General features: G+C 43.3%; 3 protein-coding genes and 1 long non-coding RNA gene across 7 annotated transcripts; 2 read left to right on the top strand and 2 right to left on the bottom strand.

The window, feature by feature from the left end:
• The first annotated feature begins 431 nt into the window (after window positions 1-431).
• On the top strand, window positions 432-2,531 carry eef1akmt1 (EEF1A lysine methyltransferase 1). Of its 2 annotated transcripts, none has more exons than XM_081720912.1 (5): window positions 432-573; window positions 759-942; window positions 1,377-1,459; window positions 1,607-1,896; window positions 2,169-2,531. In XM_081720912.1, the coding sequence occupies exons 2-5, from the start codon at window positions 787-789 to the stop codon at window positions 2,297-2,299; spliced, it is 660 nt and encodes a 219-aa protein (XP_081577038.1). In that variant the 5' UTR covers window positions 432-573; window positions 759-786; the 3' UTR covers window positions 2,300-2,531. The 2 variants fall into 2 exon arrangements, with proteins under 2 accessions (XP_081577038.1, XP_026883733.2); XM_027027932.3 differs by having other exon boundaries at window positions 433-573; window positions 759-926.
• il17d (interleukin 17d) lies at window positions 2,433-3,750 on the bottom strand. The gene is made up of 2 exons (XM_027027933.3): window positions 3,264-3,750; window positions 2,433-3,118 (listed from the first exon to the last, which is right to left on the bottom strand). Exons 1-2 carry the CDS (start codon window positions 3,557-3,559, stop codon window positions 2,782-2,784), a joined length of 633 nt encoding a protein of 210 aa, XP_026883734.2. The 5' UTR covers window positions 3,560-3,750; the 3' UTR covers window positions 2,433-2,781.
• On the top strand, window positions 3,325-7,058 carry LOC113588654 (uncharacterized). Of its 2 annotated transcripts, none has more exons than XR_003411873.3 (3): window positions 3,325-3,447; window positions 6,394-6,509; window positions 6,706-7,058. It is a non-coding gene; the product is annotated as an uncharacterized LOC113588654 (long non-coding RNA). The 2 variants fall into 2 exon arrangements; XR_014125365.1 differs by lacking the exon at window positions 3,325-3,447 and adding an exon at window positions 5,504-5,992.
• On the bottom strand, window positions 4,071-17,497 carry ift88 (intraflagellar transport 88 homolog). 2 transcript variants are annotated; one of them, XM_081720910.1, is made up of 26 exons: window positions 17,270-17,497; window positions 16,702-16,796; window positions 16,548-16,610; window positions 16,057-16,116; window positions 15,629-15,682; window positions 15,426-15,489; window positions 15,201-15,270; window positions 14,988-15,078; window positions 14,705-14,809; window positions 14,519-14,621; window positions 13,845-13,959; window positions 13,510-13,741; window positions 13,312-13,382; window positions 13,112-13,198; window positions 12,853-12,952; window positions 12,099-12,185; window positions 11,569-11,752; window positions 11,328-11,436; window positions 11,085-11,235; window positions 10,670-10,785; window positions 10,248-10,300; window positions 9,399-9,464; window positions 9,188-9,294; window positions 8,540-8,600; window positions 4,796-4,909; window positions 4,071-4,414 (listed from the first exon to the last, which is right to left on the bottom strand). In XM_081720910.1, exons 2-26 carry the CDS (start codon window positions 16,783-16,785, stop codon window positions 4,293-4,295), a joined length of 2,469 nt encoding a protein of 822 aa, XP_081577036.1. In that variant the 5' UTR covers window positions 16,786-16,796; window positions 17,270-17,497; the 3' UTR covers window positions 4,071-4,292. The 2 variants fall into 2 exon arrangements, with proteins under 2 accessions (XP_081577036.1, XP_026883731.2); XM_027027930.3 differs by having other exon boundaries at window positions 11,569-11,755; window positions 17,270-17,495.
• Window position 17,498: the final 1 nt, after the last annotated feature.

Here is a 17,498-nt window from a genome sequence, read left to right on the forward strand (position 1 = left end):
TTTCTTGATTTGTAGTTTTGTGATTTCATGGGCGAGATGAAAGGGTTTTGAGCTGGTTCCGCGGGCTGGCCTGCTTTCCTGGCACAATCTCGTCTCTCTCGAAGCTGTTCTGCTTAGCTTCTTGTACACATGCTTTTTTAAAAGATCAAACTCAGGATTTCTCTTGAGGGTGAAACTCATTCAAAGCTTGGTCACAATTTAGATACTGACAGATGCTCCTGTCCAGAAGCTCTGGACCAAGTAGCGAAGTGTAAAACGGCTTTAATCATTTCATTCAGCCCAAGTGAGGAACAGAGGTTACTCTGTCATGCTGATCGAGTGTAGCGACCTAGTCTTGAACTTTTACACGCCGTGGGAACGACTGAAGGGACATTTTTTTGGTGATCCTCGCAGCTCACAGAAGCCACTGGAGTAGACAGCGCCCTCTACCGAGCACAAGTGCTCATGAACGACAGCGAGCAGTTGCGCGGAGTCTGAGCGTGTTTGTCCACGGACGCTTGCCATACTGTTAGACGAAAAAGACCACGCAAGACGCGTTACAGGGGGAGCTGGGTGCATTCACTTTAAAATCCGGTAAGATGTTTGTTTGTTTTCGGACGCCTACTTGAAAACGTAGCGTTTGCGTTTGTTCGTCTACGCCTAATCTACGGACTCCGTACCGATGTAGCCAGCCGGCTAACGTGAGCCAGCTTAGCTACGCGCCGTTCAGGCCATTCACGTCCACGTGTCGTTACGAGCTGTCTTTTCCGTGTGTCTAGTTCCCGTTTAGCGACCTTGCCATGATCGATGGCGACGGCGACGACGACGACATGCCGCGGCTGTCGGCCGCTACTGTTGCGGCCCTGCGGGAGTTCTGTGCCGCCAGCATGGAAGAAGCGGCACGGCTCTCTGACCAGTACACCGTGGGCGCCCTGCGAGAGGACTGGGTGTGCTCCCGGCCATGTACCCCACACTTTCACTCACTGGTCACCTCACACACACCCTATGGGTTCGTCTTAAAGGTGTGCAGTCACGGACTGTAGCCCGACACTGCTGTGCACGGTTAGTCCACCACCCTCAAGCGCTGGATGGTTGTGAACACAGCAGCGACACTGGTGTGCTAATGGCACACTCCTACTAACGCAACGCCGCTTCCACACGCCGGGTTGCGAATTGTCTGGCACCCATCAACAGCTGAGCTGGTCAAAAACTGACCATTGCGAAAGACTTGGGACATGGTAGCTCATGGGCTATAGTCAGTGACTGTACAGCCATAAAGTGTTTCTGATATGGTGGGTTTAAGTGTTTATGTAGTGTTTTAGGTTTGCAGTGATGATACTGGACTAGGATGTCATGCTGATGTGCCTTAAAATAGCTCTTGCTTTGACCGTACCCAGGGTATGAGCCAGTTCTGGTATAGTAATGAGACGGCTGCGCGCTTAGCTGAGGAAGCCATAGAGCAAGCAGGAAAACAAGGAAGGTTAGTCATTTTTCAGGCTATTTTCCTACTCTCTTGAGCTCAGCTTGTCCAAAATACCCAAATTCCTCTGCCAGGAATCATGTTTAATGTGTGGCGGTCATGTCGACACCTTGACCATCCTTCCGTTGTGTTTATTCTGGCCTGCAGAATAGCCTGCGTCAGCGCACCCAGTGTGTACCAGAAACTTAAGCAGCTGGCGTCGCAGAAGGAAAACTGTTCGTCGGCCGTGCTGTTCGAGTTCGACCGCCGATTCTCTGCTTATGGCGACGAGTTTGTCTTCTATGACTACAGCAACCCGCTGTGTTTGCCTGAGGAGGTTCTTCCGCAGAGCTTTGACATCGTGATCGCAGATCCCCCGTACCTGTCGGAGGAGTGTCTCAGTAAGGTGGCGCTCACTCTGAAATACCTGACCAAAAGCAAGATCCTGCTTTGTACAGGTGAGTGGAGGCAAAGATGGCTCTGTAAAAGTTTTCACACTTCACCAGTTACTTCCTTGAACTTGATGCATTGGAAAAAAGTAGATAATTGCTTCAATAGTTCATTTGCAATGACATCTTGAAAAGAAATGTTTGCTACTGTTATAGTTTGTCAGAGGAACCGTAGCAAACCAATTTATTAATAAATCCCAAATATAACTTATAAATAATTTGCATGAAGTCAGAAGGTCCATATCCGATTCATGCCTTGTGCTTCATCGTTCTGGTTTCAGGGGCCATCATGGAGGAGCTTGCAGGGAAACTTATGGGGTTGAAAATGTGCACTTACCTTCCAAAACACACTCACAATCTCGCCAACGAATTCCGGTGTTATGTGAACTATGAGTCAAGGCTTTTCTCGTAAACCAAGCTTGGTATGGACGTTGAATCCTTCTTAAATGATCACAAAGTAACTACAACCCTGAACTGCTGAGCATTCAAACATCCCCACATACATACTTTGTTACTGACTACCATAAAAAGAAAAAACAACGGTGTAAACTGTGCTAGACCATCCAAACTGTGGTGAGCCAGTTTTGGCATTTATTATTGTGATTATCACTTGTAAATATTAAACCGATTGGTATCTTGACAAACGTCTAATTGTGGTACACAGTACAGCAGTTATTATTGTTTAAAAAAATAAGAGATTCAGGCACAATATGTAAATTGTTCCACAGGAGCGTAATAGTTGATTACATCATTGAGAGCAGTCTGTCCTCATCGTGCATGTGAAATACTGAAATCATTCAGCACAATGCTGGCAATGTTCGGATATTCTTGGTTTCAGAATAAGCGACTGCTTCCTAAGGCACACATTTTCTTTTAGATCTAAAAACAGGCTTTTCAGTGCCCCGCTACAGATTGCGTTTTCAGTTTTTCCCCCTTGGTGCTTTTGGGCGTCGCTCTCGGCGCGCTCCGATTCCTGCCGGGCGCTTTGATGGCCCTCTCCTCCAGCAAGGGCACGCATGTGCAGCCCACTGCCACGGAGACGTAGCTCTCGAGGTAAGAACGACGGCCCCCGACGCAGGAGCCCGTGCGTTGGAGCACGGCGGTGGGAATGTAGACCGGCGTGCTGCGGTACTGGTCGCTCTCCTCCCCGTTTGGACCAGTCAGGCAACCTTTGCACAAGCAGTACGCTTCTGGGATGAAGCGTGGAAACCTCGCCGGGTCATGGGAGATTCTCCATTCGGCATTAGAAAGAAACGACTTTCGTTACGCAGCTTCCAAAAAAAAGCAGCATGTATTCCTGTTGTAATCTGATTTGGACATGTTGTAATAAAGCATACGAACCGTGCACCAAGCGTAAGTGTTTCACGCGACCGTACCTGTAAGCCCAGGGCGAGAGACTGAGGAAGTTCACTGGCGTGCGCGAGCTCCTGTCGGGTACAAGACGACCCGCCGACGGGCAGCTGAGGTTTTTCTGCTCGTGTGCGAGTTGCAGGGTGTGGTGGAACGCGCTTAGGACGCCGACCGACAAGCGGCCGTAGATCTGCTCCAGGATCATCTCCGGTAGGTCGAGGCACGTTCTCCTGCGCGCCTTCTTTCCCTTTGCATCCGAGCCGCTATCGCGCCAGCTCGCGAGGAGCAGTAGGAACGGGAGCAGAAGCACGCGACCGCGCATATTCGCGCTGAAGGCAAACCAATAGCCTCGCCACGGCACGCAACGTCGTACTTTTATAACGAGGTTAGTTTGGGGTGTTTGATATCGCTGTATTCCGAACGTGGCTGCAGACCAGCCTTTGGGAGTGGACTATGCGCGACTCTCACTGCGTTTGCGCCTCCTTAACTCTTGCGTAAAGCTTTTTTTTTTTTTTTTTTTTTTAATTTCGCCGCTTTTCGTGTGTCCTGAATGTGTTCCTAATGCAGCGATTAACCTGCAGGGTTGTACGTGTTGATTTGAAACCGTTAGTGTTTCCGTAGTGCAGTACGGACTCTAAGATCTGAGCAGGATAAAGCCACCCATAGGCGCGTCATTAAGCATCGCCGTGCCGAGTACTCGGGAGACCACAGAGAGACTCTGCTTAGTGTCTTTACGACTTCGTCTCACTTAGATCATGGACCACGGTGGTCACGTTGCAGAGAGGACGGATACAACCGAGTAAAAATGAATAAACAGCGCAGAGACAGTAGAATAAAGCGACTTAATTTAATAAATACATCCGGGGATTTTTTTTATGTCTCACTGCGAGTTAGCATGGTATTTCAAATACAATTTCCATATGAAACCGATAAATATGAATACCAGACATTGTAGGGGATTTGTATTTTCTGTGGCGTCTGTCTCTTTACATTACACTTGTATTTTTACTGTGAAAAAGCCATTAAGGAATGTGGCGACTACAAAAGAGAAAAAATCACTCTGGCAGTAAGTCATCCCCCAACTCTTCATCTGCAAACTCGTCTTCCGCCATGTGTTTCTTTGCTGTAGTCTTTGGTCTCTCCATCTGAGGTCCCAGTGGGTCAACATAAGAAGCGTCTGTAAATGAGATTACAGACTTCATTTGTACCGTTGGTGTGTTTTGTACCGTGTCACACCTAACCTATGAAAAACGTCCAGACGCATGTTGACAGAACGACACGAGTTGTAAAATGTGACGGAGTAGCCAGGAATTTGTCAAGACTCAGCTGGAAGCATCATAGTGACAGGCAGGCAGAATATATTGCTGTGTGCGCTACAACAGACCTTGCTGCCTTTTACACAAGAGCGGGGGGAAAAGAATTTATTTTCAGTTGGGGTACCGAGGGGGAACAGTAACGTTCTAGCAAAACCAAGGTCATAGGTTCTATTCCCAGGAAGCACACAAACTACCATAAACAGTGCGAAGACGTCTGAGGCGTGTGGAGTGACGTTGCTCACCTACGTCCCTCTGGGCGCTGGCCTCGTAAGGCTCGTTGGATCCTGGGAGGGTCTTCAGCTTGGCACTCAGCCTCTCCCCCTTAGCACTGGTTCCGTGGCCACTCTGCCCACTGTCTGAGAGACACACCCCAGACGCACTGGTCACACATGCCATGTTCCTTTCCCACAGGAATATCTTTACAATGTGGAATACTGAGCTGCAAGTGTAAAAGAAAAGAAAGCGAGAGGAGGCCAAACGTCCGTACGAGCCTGATCGTAAAGATCAACCACTGAAACACTGAAGCTCATCTGCTATTAATGAGAAGTGATGAAACAGCAATAATAAAAATCATATGAGCACTTGAAGAAAAGGCCATAAATTCTGCAGCTTAAATTTTCACACTGGCCCAAATCAGAGCACATCTAGTTATACAACAGAAATATCTCACATTAAGAATTGTGACAAAAAACAAACAAACAAAGAACTATACCCAGACTATCGGTTTTACATTTTTTGTAATCAGTTTATGAGACAACATGGTAAGGTTTGCCACGAGCTGTACTTCACATCTTGGCTTCTCAAATATAACAACACTCTGGGACATATGAGACCAGCATCTGGCAGCTTGGGTAACCATGGAAACCTCAGAACAACCTCGAAAACCACAGAATTCTGGGAAGTAGTAAAGGAAAAAACCTTTGTTACTCCCCAATGCACATGAGATTTTTTTTAAATACCCTGACAGTTGTTTTCCTCAAGCACTGATATGGAATTCAGTAACCTGAACTCAATATCCACATTATATTTTATTATAACCATGAATGTTAAATGTTAATGTAACTTTTGAAGCCCAAGAATTACCAATCAACAATGTTTGGTTGAGCATCTCATCGGTATAGGCTGTAGCTGAACTCTGCGGAGTATAATCATTGGCTAAAGGGCAAAGAGGATTATTGGCAGCTTTAGTTCAAATAAAAATAAACCCTGGTATGATTGAACAGTTCATTAGAGCAAGTGTGAACGCTGCCTTCTGAAACACAGTCCACACCAAACAAGTGAACCGAGACCCCATGAGCAGATCAGTCTCGGTCCACTTCTTGACGAACTCTGATTTCAGTACAGAACGGAGTCTAGACCAAAGGTACCGAATGGACCAAATGCAGGATGTGACGTGACGAGGTACGACCCCTAAACACCAGGTGACAACACGAAACAAAGTAAGTCGTGGACCAATAAAGTGGTAAAATGCCTCAGTAGCATTTGGTTCTGTATCCTGAATAATACCGAGGGGAAAAAATGTATTCAACATGCCCTCACAGTTTTGCCTCCTAAATACATTTTGCCAACTCTTCCTGAGTTTTCAACTGAAACAGATACCATCCCACATACACAAACCCCACACGTGCATTTAACCCAAGGTAGAGGACCGTTTCGGTTCGGCTAGCATTATTGTGGTTACCGTCACAAAATACACGTCACAAAAGCTGTTCAGTCTGGAAGTGACTTATCCATGACTTTTGTTTACATCTTGTGGGTCGATGGTAGATGTGTCAGTGTGAATGCTAAGGGAACCAAGATTAAAGCAACAATGTAGCTTTTTTTGTCTTCTTTGGTACAGGCCAAGGGGCACTGCGTGAAAAGCCCTGCACATGGCCTCTTGCTCTACAACACTGCAGGGCTTTGTGTCAGCTTGGACACCTCAGCACCAAAGTGTGAGAACACAGGCAGAAAATGGTGAGTGCAAGACAGTGAATAGAGCTTATGAGGCTATGACGGACCATTGTCTGTATTCCTGCAGTAATAGATGTGTAATCAACTAAACAACTACACGTTCAACACCTAAAAACGTATTACTATGTCAGTCGTTTAACCATAAACTGGCATGCTTAATAAAATAACTTTACATTTCTTCCTAATATGAATTTCTAAGCTACTGACATGAAGGAGTGCGAGTGTCCTGTGAGGTCCCCTGCCAAGAACTCGGGAGACGTGACAAACAAGGAAGGAAGCGAGAGAGATCAAAGACGAAGCGAAGGAACACAAGAACGTGTTCTCTCCCTTCTTATATCTGCGGCACAGGGATCAGGATCACCGAGAGCTACACCAACAGCCGTTTTATGTAGAGCCCCTGACTGGAAACAAAGGACCCAATCCTGCATTTGTCTTTTATGTTTTCCCTTGATGTCCACTTACCACATTTGTATGACTTTGTTCTAAAAACCAGTCACAAGTCTTTGTACAATGTCTCTTTATCCTTTAGAGTTAAACAGGCTGTTTCTGTTACTGTGCCTTTAGGACAAATATAAGATAAATGAGCGCTATTCTAATTGGCTGCCCTGTATTGTGCCTCAATTAAAAAGCACTCAGAGCTGAAATGCGCCTGAAAATTACAACACTAAACTACTGCAGGCTGAACAGGCAGAGATATGTAAATATTGTTCTCATAACCTCGAAGAAACAGTGAGTGCATTTACATGCACATAATAATCCATAATCAGAGATCTCCAGTTATTGGATTATTCGAGTTGTCATGTGAACAGCACACTCCACATATGGCCTAGAGATCAGATTAAGAAATGTGATTAAGATCTGGATTTTGGCTCAGTAATCTGATTTCTCAGTGCATGTATACCCTTACTCTAATTTCTTTCACATTTCTGAGTCTGCGCATGCATTGCAAACGTAACAAGACAGAATGTAGAGTTGTCCCGGTAGCGGCTAGCAGAATTAAACGCAGCACCCGCTCGTAGAAACAAAAACAAAAAAACCCAGCTTTTTACCGTCATTGCATCAACATAGACAAAGCTGCAAAAAAGGGCAGCATTATGCACTATTAATAATCATAAAAAGATGAAGATTCATATTTGCCAGTAAAGTGAGTCTATGTTTATAAGTACTGGTTTTAACAAACTAATAATATCACCTTTTGCAATCTCTCCAACAGACTGAGAATGAAAGGTAAACACAACCCCTCTATAGGAGCTTCAGGTTAATGGTAGAATAGTAAATTGAAGATGTATTGATATATTAAGCAAGAAGCTGATGGAACGTAGAGGGAACTCAGACTATACACCAAGCCTGACAGTAATGAACTACCAAAGGTTTCTCCAAATAACGACCTCTAATGTTTTGGGTTAAATGCATCTCTTAAAATTATCCTTTTGTATCTGAACTAGTCATGCATCCTCATGGGACATCAGATGTGGATAACATGCATATTTCCTAGTTTATCATCATCATCCAAATGTTCTTTTAAAGAGGAAAAACAATAACATTGTTCATCTTCATCCCCCTACCAGCCAAGATAGCTACAAACCTGGCGTTTCCCTTTCAAATACAAATTACTAAATGCTAAATGCTATGAGATTAAAATACTGGAATACCAGCTGAGTGACTCAGAGCTACTGGACTGTTTTGATAATCAAACTTTGGATAAATTGGGAATGTGGAACTGTCAATTCAATCGGAGAAGAAAATACCCATAGCCACCTTGCAGCCTGTTGGCAGAAGCATATTTTGACTGGAAGACATTCAGGAGGTAGGAAATGATTAATTAGCGATTTCTGGTGAGCCTCAAATGATTACCTGTTATTTGAGGACTACAGCTTGTAGTGTGCACTAGGTAAACACTGCCCACTGAGATTTAGATACCGACCTCGTCATCCAGTTAGAATCATTTATACACTATGAAGACTGAGGTTGCTGCTCTGAAACTGATCTGGAGATCCTGGAGGACTCTGCGTGTCCAATGAAGAAAAACTCACCGCTGCTGACACTGCCATCTCTACGACTACGGCCACTGCTCTCTCGCCCCGACTTCACCCTCTATGAGACGAGACAGAGAGAGACGTAGTGAGAAAGAAAGGAGTTTACAGCAGAGGACTGAAGTGGCAAGACAGGATAACAAGGAAATCTTAAGAATGATGCTGAACTGGTACAGCAGAATGTCAGACACAAGTGGGCTGTGGGGATTACAAAATGAGATCATAAATCATACACATTTCTCTAACTAGTTCCTTTCAAGTTAGATCCTTGGGTTAAAATTTGGAAAACAGGGTATTAGTCAAAAGAAGCTCAGCCAAATCACAGAATATCCTCACGTATGCTTTTTATTGCTGCCACAGTAAAGCGAGACTGAACAGAACAGGGGCTGATGCTGGGAGTCATTCCTTTCTCTGAGAGCAGCTACCGATCCAAGAATCCTTCCCTTCAGACGACAGCTGTTTCTTGTTCAAAACATGCATGCTGAAATTCTCTGGCTGCTTCCCCCCCCCACACACACCCACACACCCACACCCACACCCACACACCCACACCCACACACCCACACACACACACCCACCCACACACACCCACACACACCCACACACACACACCCACACACACAAGTGTTGAAGGAACTGGCACTACACCTGTTCTCTGATCTCCTTCATCTTTTCCACTTTCTTGAGTTTGGTGGCATAATCCTGTACCTCCTTTAAGCCCATGTCTGTGCAGAGTCTCACAAGGAAACGCAGACCTGACCAACAGACACACTCACTTGAAGTAATGCCACTAAACAATTACTTGCAAGATTAAAAATTATAGAAGGGGATAGGGGATCATAAAAATTGTGTACGTTACATTCTACATTTTCTGGAAATTTCCGATGAATATCCTTATAGGTCTCAAGTGCTTTCTGATAGTTGCCTGAGGGAGACAATAAATGCTGTCAATTATAATTCAAATTCATAAAACACATCGCCAGATTTTACACGACCTCATTCATAAATATTTGTTATCCTGGCAAGTTTGCATTTAACATTACCAATTCATAACAGAACATCACTCCACAGAAAATACCACCTGAATCTGATGATAAATTTGCCCGCAAGTTGCAATGTTTTCTCTAACAATGTTTGGTCACACATGCAAATGTAGCCGTCGTATGATTTTTCACTATATATTGTTACATTCTCTTACATGCACGCGTGTCGGGCACATTGCAAATGCTGAACGGGGCGAGAACAAACGTCTGCATGCGTGTGCTAATCCTGCTCCATGTCCTACGTGTTTGGAAATGAACTGCTTGCGACATCAACTTCTGCACAGGCGTGGCTGATCTAAGATATTTTGGCTATGCCCGATAACATCTGCTGCACAAGCCATCGACAATATTGTGCACACGCACCCATTTAGCTAATTAGATAATCATCTGTATCTTGGCGTGGGTCTTTGACATGTATGACCGCTTTTCCATGTCGATTTTGATTGGCTTTCACCTTGGGTGAATTTGGGTAAGCCAACACGTGGGCTATCGCCACGATGACTTTATGAGCAGGAATGAAATACCGTGTCGCACTATTTGTGTGGCGTGGCGTGGCTACCGTCGGGTTTTATGAATCTGACCCAATGTTGGGAATAAAATGGTAAAAGAATTAATCGCTAGTTTGAAATCAAAAAATAAAATACATAAAAATATATCAATCATACCACTTCTCCTGTAACAGCTTGCCACCATCAGCTGCCACATAACTTGAGTTGGCCTGCAATTCACATCGGCATTAATTAAATCACATGCAGTTCTAAAATTATATATATATATATATATATATATATATATATATATACACATATATATATACACATATATACACATATATATATATATATATATATATATATATATATATATATATATATATATATATATACACATATATATATACACATATATATATATATATATATATATATATATATATATACATATACACACACACACACACACACACACACACACACACACACACACACACACACACACACACACACACCATGTATAAATGTAGGTATCCAAGTCGCTTTGGATGAAAGTGTGAGGTACATGCAAATCATGAATAACAACAACTTACTGGATGAGTGTCGCTCTCTCAAAGTACTGGATTGCCTTTTCACAGAACTGTGTGTCAATATAATATGCTCCCAACCATTCAATGACATCGATGTTTGATGGAAAGTATCTGAAAGACTTTGGAAAGAAAGTGGCTTCAGTAAAAGTTCAGCTAGCAAACCATGAAACTTCCAAATGCATCCTGGTTCAGATAGTGCACAATAATTAAACATAATTATAATAACCTGTTTCACTTGTGTACATTAAAGGCCAGATTTTACATCAGTTCTACATCCAAAATAAAAGATTACTATTAACATTTAGCCCAAGACTAGGCTTAATCCAGCCAATACAGTTCATGCAGTATGGTTCAATAAATATAAAATGTGCCACATACATTAGTGGGTTCAAAGTAAGAGAAAAGAATGAATCATTGCCTCGTAATAGTACTGAAAGGCTTGTGACTTGTCGCCCTCGTTGTCGTACAACTCTCCCAGTTTCGCCAGCACCCGCGGATCAGTAGGGCTGACGCTGATCAGCTGCATGAGCCACTCCGTAGCCTGGTGAGAGTCCTCCAGAAGCTCATATCTACAGCCTGGTTTAAGTATCAGAACTCTACGGCATCGACTACGTAATTCAAGGCTTTATTTTTTATTATTATAATTTTTTTTAAAGGATACAGGTTGGCTAGCTGGTACATGACTTGAGCGCTGTTCCTGAGAATGGCGTGGAGCTTCAGGAAGCAGTCGAGGGCTTCCTCTAGCCGTCCCAGCCTCTTCTGGGCCAGCCCTACAGGAGCAGAGCAGAGTGGGAGACAGCAGGTCGGCGGATACAACAGCAGCAAGAGAATGCGGCAACATGGACGGTTTCGAGGGCTGCGCGATGCAACTGGCAGTTCTACTGATCCCCGTGATGGCTGACCTAAGTTGTAGAGTGCCTCGGTGCAGGAGCAGTCGTTACGCAGGGCCTCCTTATAGAACTCAGCTGCCTTTTCATAGTCTTGCTTGACAAAAACCGTGTTGCCTTTGTTAACGAGTGCCGCTGGGTTGTAGCGGTCTACATTCATGGCAAGGTCAGCATAGCGGTCAGCTTGGTCATAGTCTTTCTCCTAGAAAGAAAGAAAGAAAGAAAGAAAGAAAGAAAGAAAGATAGATAGATAGATAGATAGATAGATAGATAGATAGATAGATAGATAGATAGATAGATAGATAGATAGATAGATAGATAGATAGATAGATAGATAGATAGATAGATAGATAGATAGATAGATAGATAGATAGATAGATAGATAGATAGATAGATAGATAGATAGATAGATAGATAGATAGATAATCACTGAAATAAAGTTCAATACATAAAAAACAAATTCACATCTCTGAGGGAGTGTAACCTCAGACGGTCTTTCACAATGGTGACTGCAACCTCGTTGTGTACTTTGCTCACATACTCACCAAGAAATACAGGAAGGAGAGGTTGGTAGCTGCCGTGCTTTTCACCCGACTGTCCTTCTTCTCAAAGGCCTTCAGCGTCTCCACCGCCTGCAAGAGGGCACCAGCGTGTCAGACCGTCGTGGTAATTTAAAAAAAAAAACCGTCTAGCCTACAGCCCTGTGGTTTATAACTACGCAACCCATTTCAAAAATCTTGGCTCTGAAAGACCCACAATTATCACCTAAGACTTCTATTCCTCATTCTTGTAATTCCATACCGTTTATATTAGTTTCAGTTTTAGTTACTGAAGTCAATCACAGCAGTTACTGTATAATACTATTAAACATTAATAACCAAATAGCAAGCCTTGAGTTTAGCAGGTTAAAATGTACTAGAGCTTAAGGAAGCAGTGCTTGGACCTCAAACACCGTGACTGGTCCTCCTCATTTTACTCACTGCTACATAAAAGGACAGGGGCAGTAAGACAGGCCCAATATTCAGCATGAAGAGACACTGGCAATCACAGGACACATACCTCAGTCTCAACAGGCAAGCAGATGGAGGAGTGGGAAAAGAAAACCGACAATGTGAGTTTGTGAGTCATTGAAGAGACAGATAAAAGGGGAAAAAAAAACAACACCACCACACACACAAAATGAAAATACAGAGGCAGTGGCAAAACATCCGTATTAATTCATGCATCGCAGGCAGCCATACGAATTACACGAAAAGCAACGTGCCACAGACGTCCAAAGTGTGTTAGGAACTGCCTCACCTGCTTGAAGTCCTTCTGTCTTAGGTACGTGATAGCTTTGTTGATCTCTAGATCATTCGCAAGCTCCACATACTGTGAACCTTTAACCATATCTACACACCTACAACAATAACCATGGTACTGTATTCAGCCAATATCAGATTTATATCTGTACACTCTGAAGGGACGCAACTGCCCTTTCAAATGATATGTAATCTTAAAAATGCTACCACTGGCCAAGCGCCTCCACAGGCGTTTAGAACGTGGTAAGGAAGCCTACCAGTCAAATCCAGCAGCGAAGGTGGACTCAATGGCTGGGGCAATAAGCTTTGCTGAGGTCATGATGTACTTCTCAGCCAGTCCTTTTCTACAATGAACAGAGCGATACATTGTGTTAACAAATAAATGGAAACACTCCACAGCATGACTGTAAGCAGAGACTTTACTGATGCCGAGTGACTTGTCTGGGCGCTGCGACACCTGTCTCGCTCCATTTGGTGAAGCTGATCATTCCTGATGGCTTCGATCACTAAGCTGCCATGAGGGTCATCCTAAAAAAAGAGAAAGGTTCAAACACCGTTAGGCACAAACCCTCCTACGTTGCGAGACCTTCCACATAAAACATTTTTATATGGACATTTCAAAACTCCTCCGGCCTATCGGTGTTTTGGAGCTCACATTTGTAGAGATATACTTGTCTTCCTCATCAATGCCCAGGGGCACACAAATGAGCTTCTGGAAAGATTTTTTCATCATCTTACGGTCGCCGATGGCATAGTAGCAGAGGATTAGGTTGAATCCTGTCTTTACGTTGGGGCTCTCGCTCATGATGTGCTCAAAGGAGATGATGGCATCAGAGTACTGGCCCATGCGAATGAAAGCAACACCAACATTCTGCATGATTCTAATCCTGTGACACAGAACAAGGAAAAACCATCATGGTCCATTCTGAAAAATGTACCATGTGTTTATATCATACTGAGTGACATACAGGTGCCACTGTAAAAACTGACCTCATCTTTGTGTGTGCACTGGAAATCTGGTCTAAAGCCATTCGGTAAAATTTAATAGCTTGGAGATAGTTCTTCTGTTTAAAGTAAATGTTAGCCATGTTCACTTTTAACCTTCCTACATAAAAAGAACAGACAAACAGAAGTTGTGATCAGAACTAAAACATTTAAAGGATTAAAACAAACATATTTTACACATGTCCCTTTGTGTTCAGTAGAAAAGATGACATTTAAACACTGGGAGCTGAAGAGAGAAGACCTCACTTCATTTAATGATAACTTGCAATTTGACAAAAGTGTTTTGTCTCCTGTGGTAAAGTGACAGTCATCTTAATTGTAATCTCAATCAATACATTAATACATATACAAAAATGTATTTTATAGCCAAACTCCCAAATATTAGGTAAGACTTTATGGTCATAGTAGTTGTAGTACAACAAAATTTTAACACAATAAAATATCAACACAATTAAATGAAATATTTGCAGTTTATATGGTTATGTTATTAGCCACATAGGATGTCTGTGTCTTGAAGACTGGGATTGTCTTTCTTTGGCTACACCTCTGAACAGAAACTGTCCCTCTTGACCCATTCTGCTCAATGAAGAGAACTTGGCAAACACTCCAAAAAAACCTGTTGGTTGACCAAATATATATATATATACATTTTTTTTTACCTGCATTATTGAACATCTTGTTCTTCACAATGACCTGATAGGTATTCAGGGCCTCTGTATTCATGTCATTATTGGCATACTGGTTTGCCAAATTAAACAGCACCTGAGCATAAGAAAAACACAGCTCAGCTCCCACAAGCGCTAGAAATGGCCGAGTGCGACTGTAATCAGTAGAAATGGACTCACTGAGTAAGTCAGGTCCAAATTAATATGGTCCGCGGTGCCAGTTTGTTCCTTTTGCCTCACCAGTGACCGTTCTTTCCGCCCAGCGTCTTTGGCCTTTTCTAGAGCCTGTATGAAAATAACAGGTATCAAGGGAACGCAAAGACAGAAGGGGACAGTGATTCGCACAACCACCACTGGGACGGTAAACTCCACTATGACAGTACAGAGTGATGGAGAGAGAGGTCTGCAGAGAGGTCTGCACTCTGCTTTAGAGTTAAAGCCCTGACGGTAGTGTTCAACCCACCAGCTGCAGATCCATATGAGCGTGGGCCAGGCAGCTCTCTTCGATCAGATCATTCACCTTCTTTTCCAGGATCTTAATCTTCTCGTCTGGACTGAAACACGAATGGAATAAATGAAAGACCAAAAACCTCGGTACATTATAAAAAGCTATAAAAATGCAACAGAAGCGGCAGGTCCTTGTGCACTGGACCGCAAAAGAAAACAGGGAACACACGTGTCTTCAATTTTGCCTTCCAACGGAGGAGCCGGGCCTCTTGACTGTCCGAGTGGATCAAAGGCTGAACCTGAGAGAGAGAGAGAGAAAAGCATCAATGAAATGGAAAACATACATTCTTTTAAAGGGCAACTAGCAACTGCATATCTGGCACACATCAAAATGACTGAACGTTAATATTATTTCAGTTACATGCGTGGAAGGATGCGTCATGCACGCGCTTACCTCTGGTGAAAGTGGATGAATATCCTGCCGCCCGCACCGCAGTCATAGGACGAGCAGCCCCTTCCTTCACACAATAATCCAACAAGCATGTAGACGCATGTTTTATTAGCTCATATATTGCGGCGTGTTTGTCATTTGAATGAAAAGCAAACATCACCATTTCAGTCAGTTAAGGCCACTTAAGGCCTTTGTCGAGCTCTTACCTGCACAGCTCCAGTTGTAGGTCTTCCTGCTGCAGAGCCCAAAGGCAGCCGTGACTAAAGAACACCACATTAAGAACATCATGGAAAACACCAGGGGCATCACACACTGTTATATTTCAGAGGGGGCTGAATTCGGTCAGGCATCCTGCGAACTGCAGTGATGTTTGTTTCAGATTGTCAAAAGCATGTTATTTAGTCGAAAGTCATTTATGTTTGATTTTCCTCAGTACTTTTTTGTCTGCTGTCTAGCACACTCAAACCACACATTCACTCACCTTTAAGAGTCTGTCACCAACCCTGCCCTGACTGCTCTCTCCCTGAGGTTTTGAAACAGCAAACATGCTAAGATACTGTATGTTTCCTTCTCTCTCTGTGTGATAGATACACCTTTCATCATTCATTGGAGAAGGTTCATTCGCACTACTTACACCAAAAGCGGTTCCTGTGGGTCTTCCTCCAGTGTATGTGCCAGGAAGCTTTGCAGTCATCTTTGCAGAAATAAAAATATGACTGAATGTGTATCCTAAACTAGTTGTACTGAACAAAATTAGTGACTCTTTCCTGTCACAGGCAGCTAGATCCTTCTCCATCATACATATGTACCCGAAACGTCTCCAAAGCGTAGTCTATAAAGCTAACTGCCATGTCTACAAAACACGCATAATAATCTAAAATATACCACACGATCAGGCAATTAAGAAAATATACACAGACAGTGTGCACGCAGAGTGTGTTAATCTTCCCCTAAAGGACTACATATGTAGAAACCTACAGTCATAAATATCACACAGCAAAACCTTTTATACTATTTTAAAAGTCTAATTTGGGTGCACCTCTGAAATGCTAAGAGGTGCCTTTACTGTGTGCACCTGCAAGTGTGTTCTGTGTATTGTATTGGGTTATTGATTATTGTTATTACTGGGGGTCTTCTGCCATGACTGGTCCTGACAGCTTGCTGAAAGCCAACATCATTGTCGAGCTCCTGCACACACACACAAAAAGTACTGTGATAAATCAAATAAAGAGTTCCATTTTAACCGAGTTTCGGCATGATGTGTATGTGTTACACCTACCTCTGAGTCAAATGTTGGATTGTAGTCGTTGTAACCTGAATACAGGTCGTCATCATCTTCTGCAGCAAGATGAATGTTCTCCATCACTGATTTAGCTAGGTTACAAAAGAACATACAGCCAAATCAAGACTAATATCACAAAACAAAACCAGCCTGACATTCAACAGATGTTAGCTAAGCATTGTAGCTCAATGTATGCAGGTTTTCGTAGCTCGATAGATAGCTTAGATGGGTTTTAAAACGAAGAGTCGTGAAACAAGTAACCCAAGTCACTAGTTATGGCTAAATATAAAACCTAACAATGCTAACTAGCTAGTCAAGGGAAGAATGCATCGTTTAACCGACTAGCTAGCCTAGCTAACCCTAGCTCGTAAATATAACCCAACAATCCAGCTAGCATGGCTGCTTTTTATCCAACATTACTTTTAACATGCTACTGATGCTTTTAACCTGAAAGTAAAGGCAGAGCACTCTGTCGACCTTTTGGCTGGAAAGCAGAACGACATTTCTAATAACAGAAAAAAGGTTTAGGACGTCTAAGATAGCTTTAGCTAATTGGCTAACCTACCCAGACTTCGCTCATAAAATCCTGAAGCTTCGACACGAGCGTGCCACCGTTGCTAGGATACAGCCTACGTGTTGAGCCTTTTCCTTTACCAGACTTCTCTTTATCCGACTGGTTCAGCTTCACCGTCTCCCAAGATGTAAAGGCTTCTCTTTCAATCGCTCGGCCTGCAATTTCGCCAAAGACGTTTCTGCGGGTGTGCGTTCCGAGCGACTGCTGAGGCGAGCCGCTA

The sequence above is a fragment of the Electrophorus electricus genome, chromosome 9 (genome assembly GCF_041902795.1).
Source record: "Electrophorus electricus isolate QZ-2024a chromosome 9, ASM4190279v1, whole genome shotgun sequence".
In the NCBI taxonomy this organism is placed as follows: domain Eukaryota; kingdom Metazoa; phylum Chordata; class Actinopteri; order Gymnotiformes; family Gymnotidae; genus Electrophorus; species Electrophorus electricus.

Bases quoted from the DNA above. Each gene is read 5' to 3' on its own strand.
- eef1akmt1 (XM_081720912.1), top strand. From the start codon at position 787: ATGGCGACGGCGACGACGACGACATGCCGCGGCTGTCGGCCGCTACTG. The intron at 943-1,376 runs GTACCCCACACT...GACCGTACCCAG, and splicing joins CTGGGTGTGCTCCCGGCCAT to GGTATGAGCCAGTTCTGGTA. The intron at 1,897-2,168 runs GTGAGTGGAGGC...TTCTGGTTTCAG, and splicing joins CAAGATCCTGCTTTGTACAG to GGGCCATCATGGAGGAGCTT.
- ift88 (XM_027027930.3), bottom strand. From the start codon at position 16,785: ATGGAGAACATTCATCTTGCTGCAGAAGATGATGACGACCTGTATTCA. The intron at 15,271-15,425 runs GTAAGCGCGTGC...TCTCTCTCTCAG, and splicing joins TTCATCCACTTTCACCAGAG to GTTCAGCCTTTGATCCACTC. The intron at 14,622-14,704 runs GTGAGTCCATTT...TCTTATGCTCAG, and splicing joins ATTTGGACCTGACTTACTCA to GTGCTGTTTAATTTGGCAAA.
- il17d (XM_027027933.3), bottom strand. From the start codon at position 3,559: ATGCGCGGTCGCGTGCTTCTGCTCCCGTTCCTACTGCTCCTCGCGAGC. The intron at 3,119-3,263 runs GTACGGTCGCGT...TGCCGAATGGAG, and splicing joins CTCTCGCCCTGGGCTTACAG to AATCTCCCATGACCCGGCGA.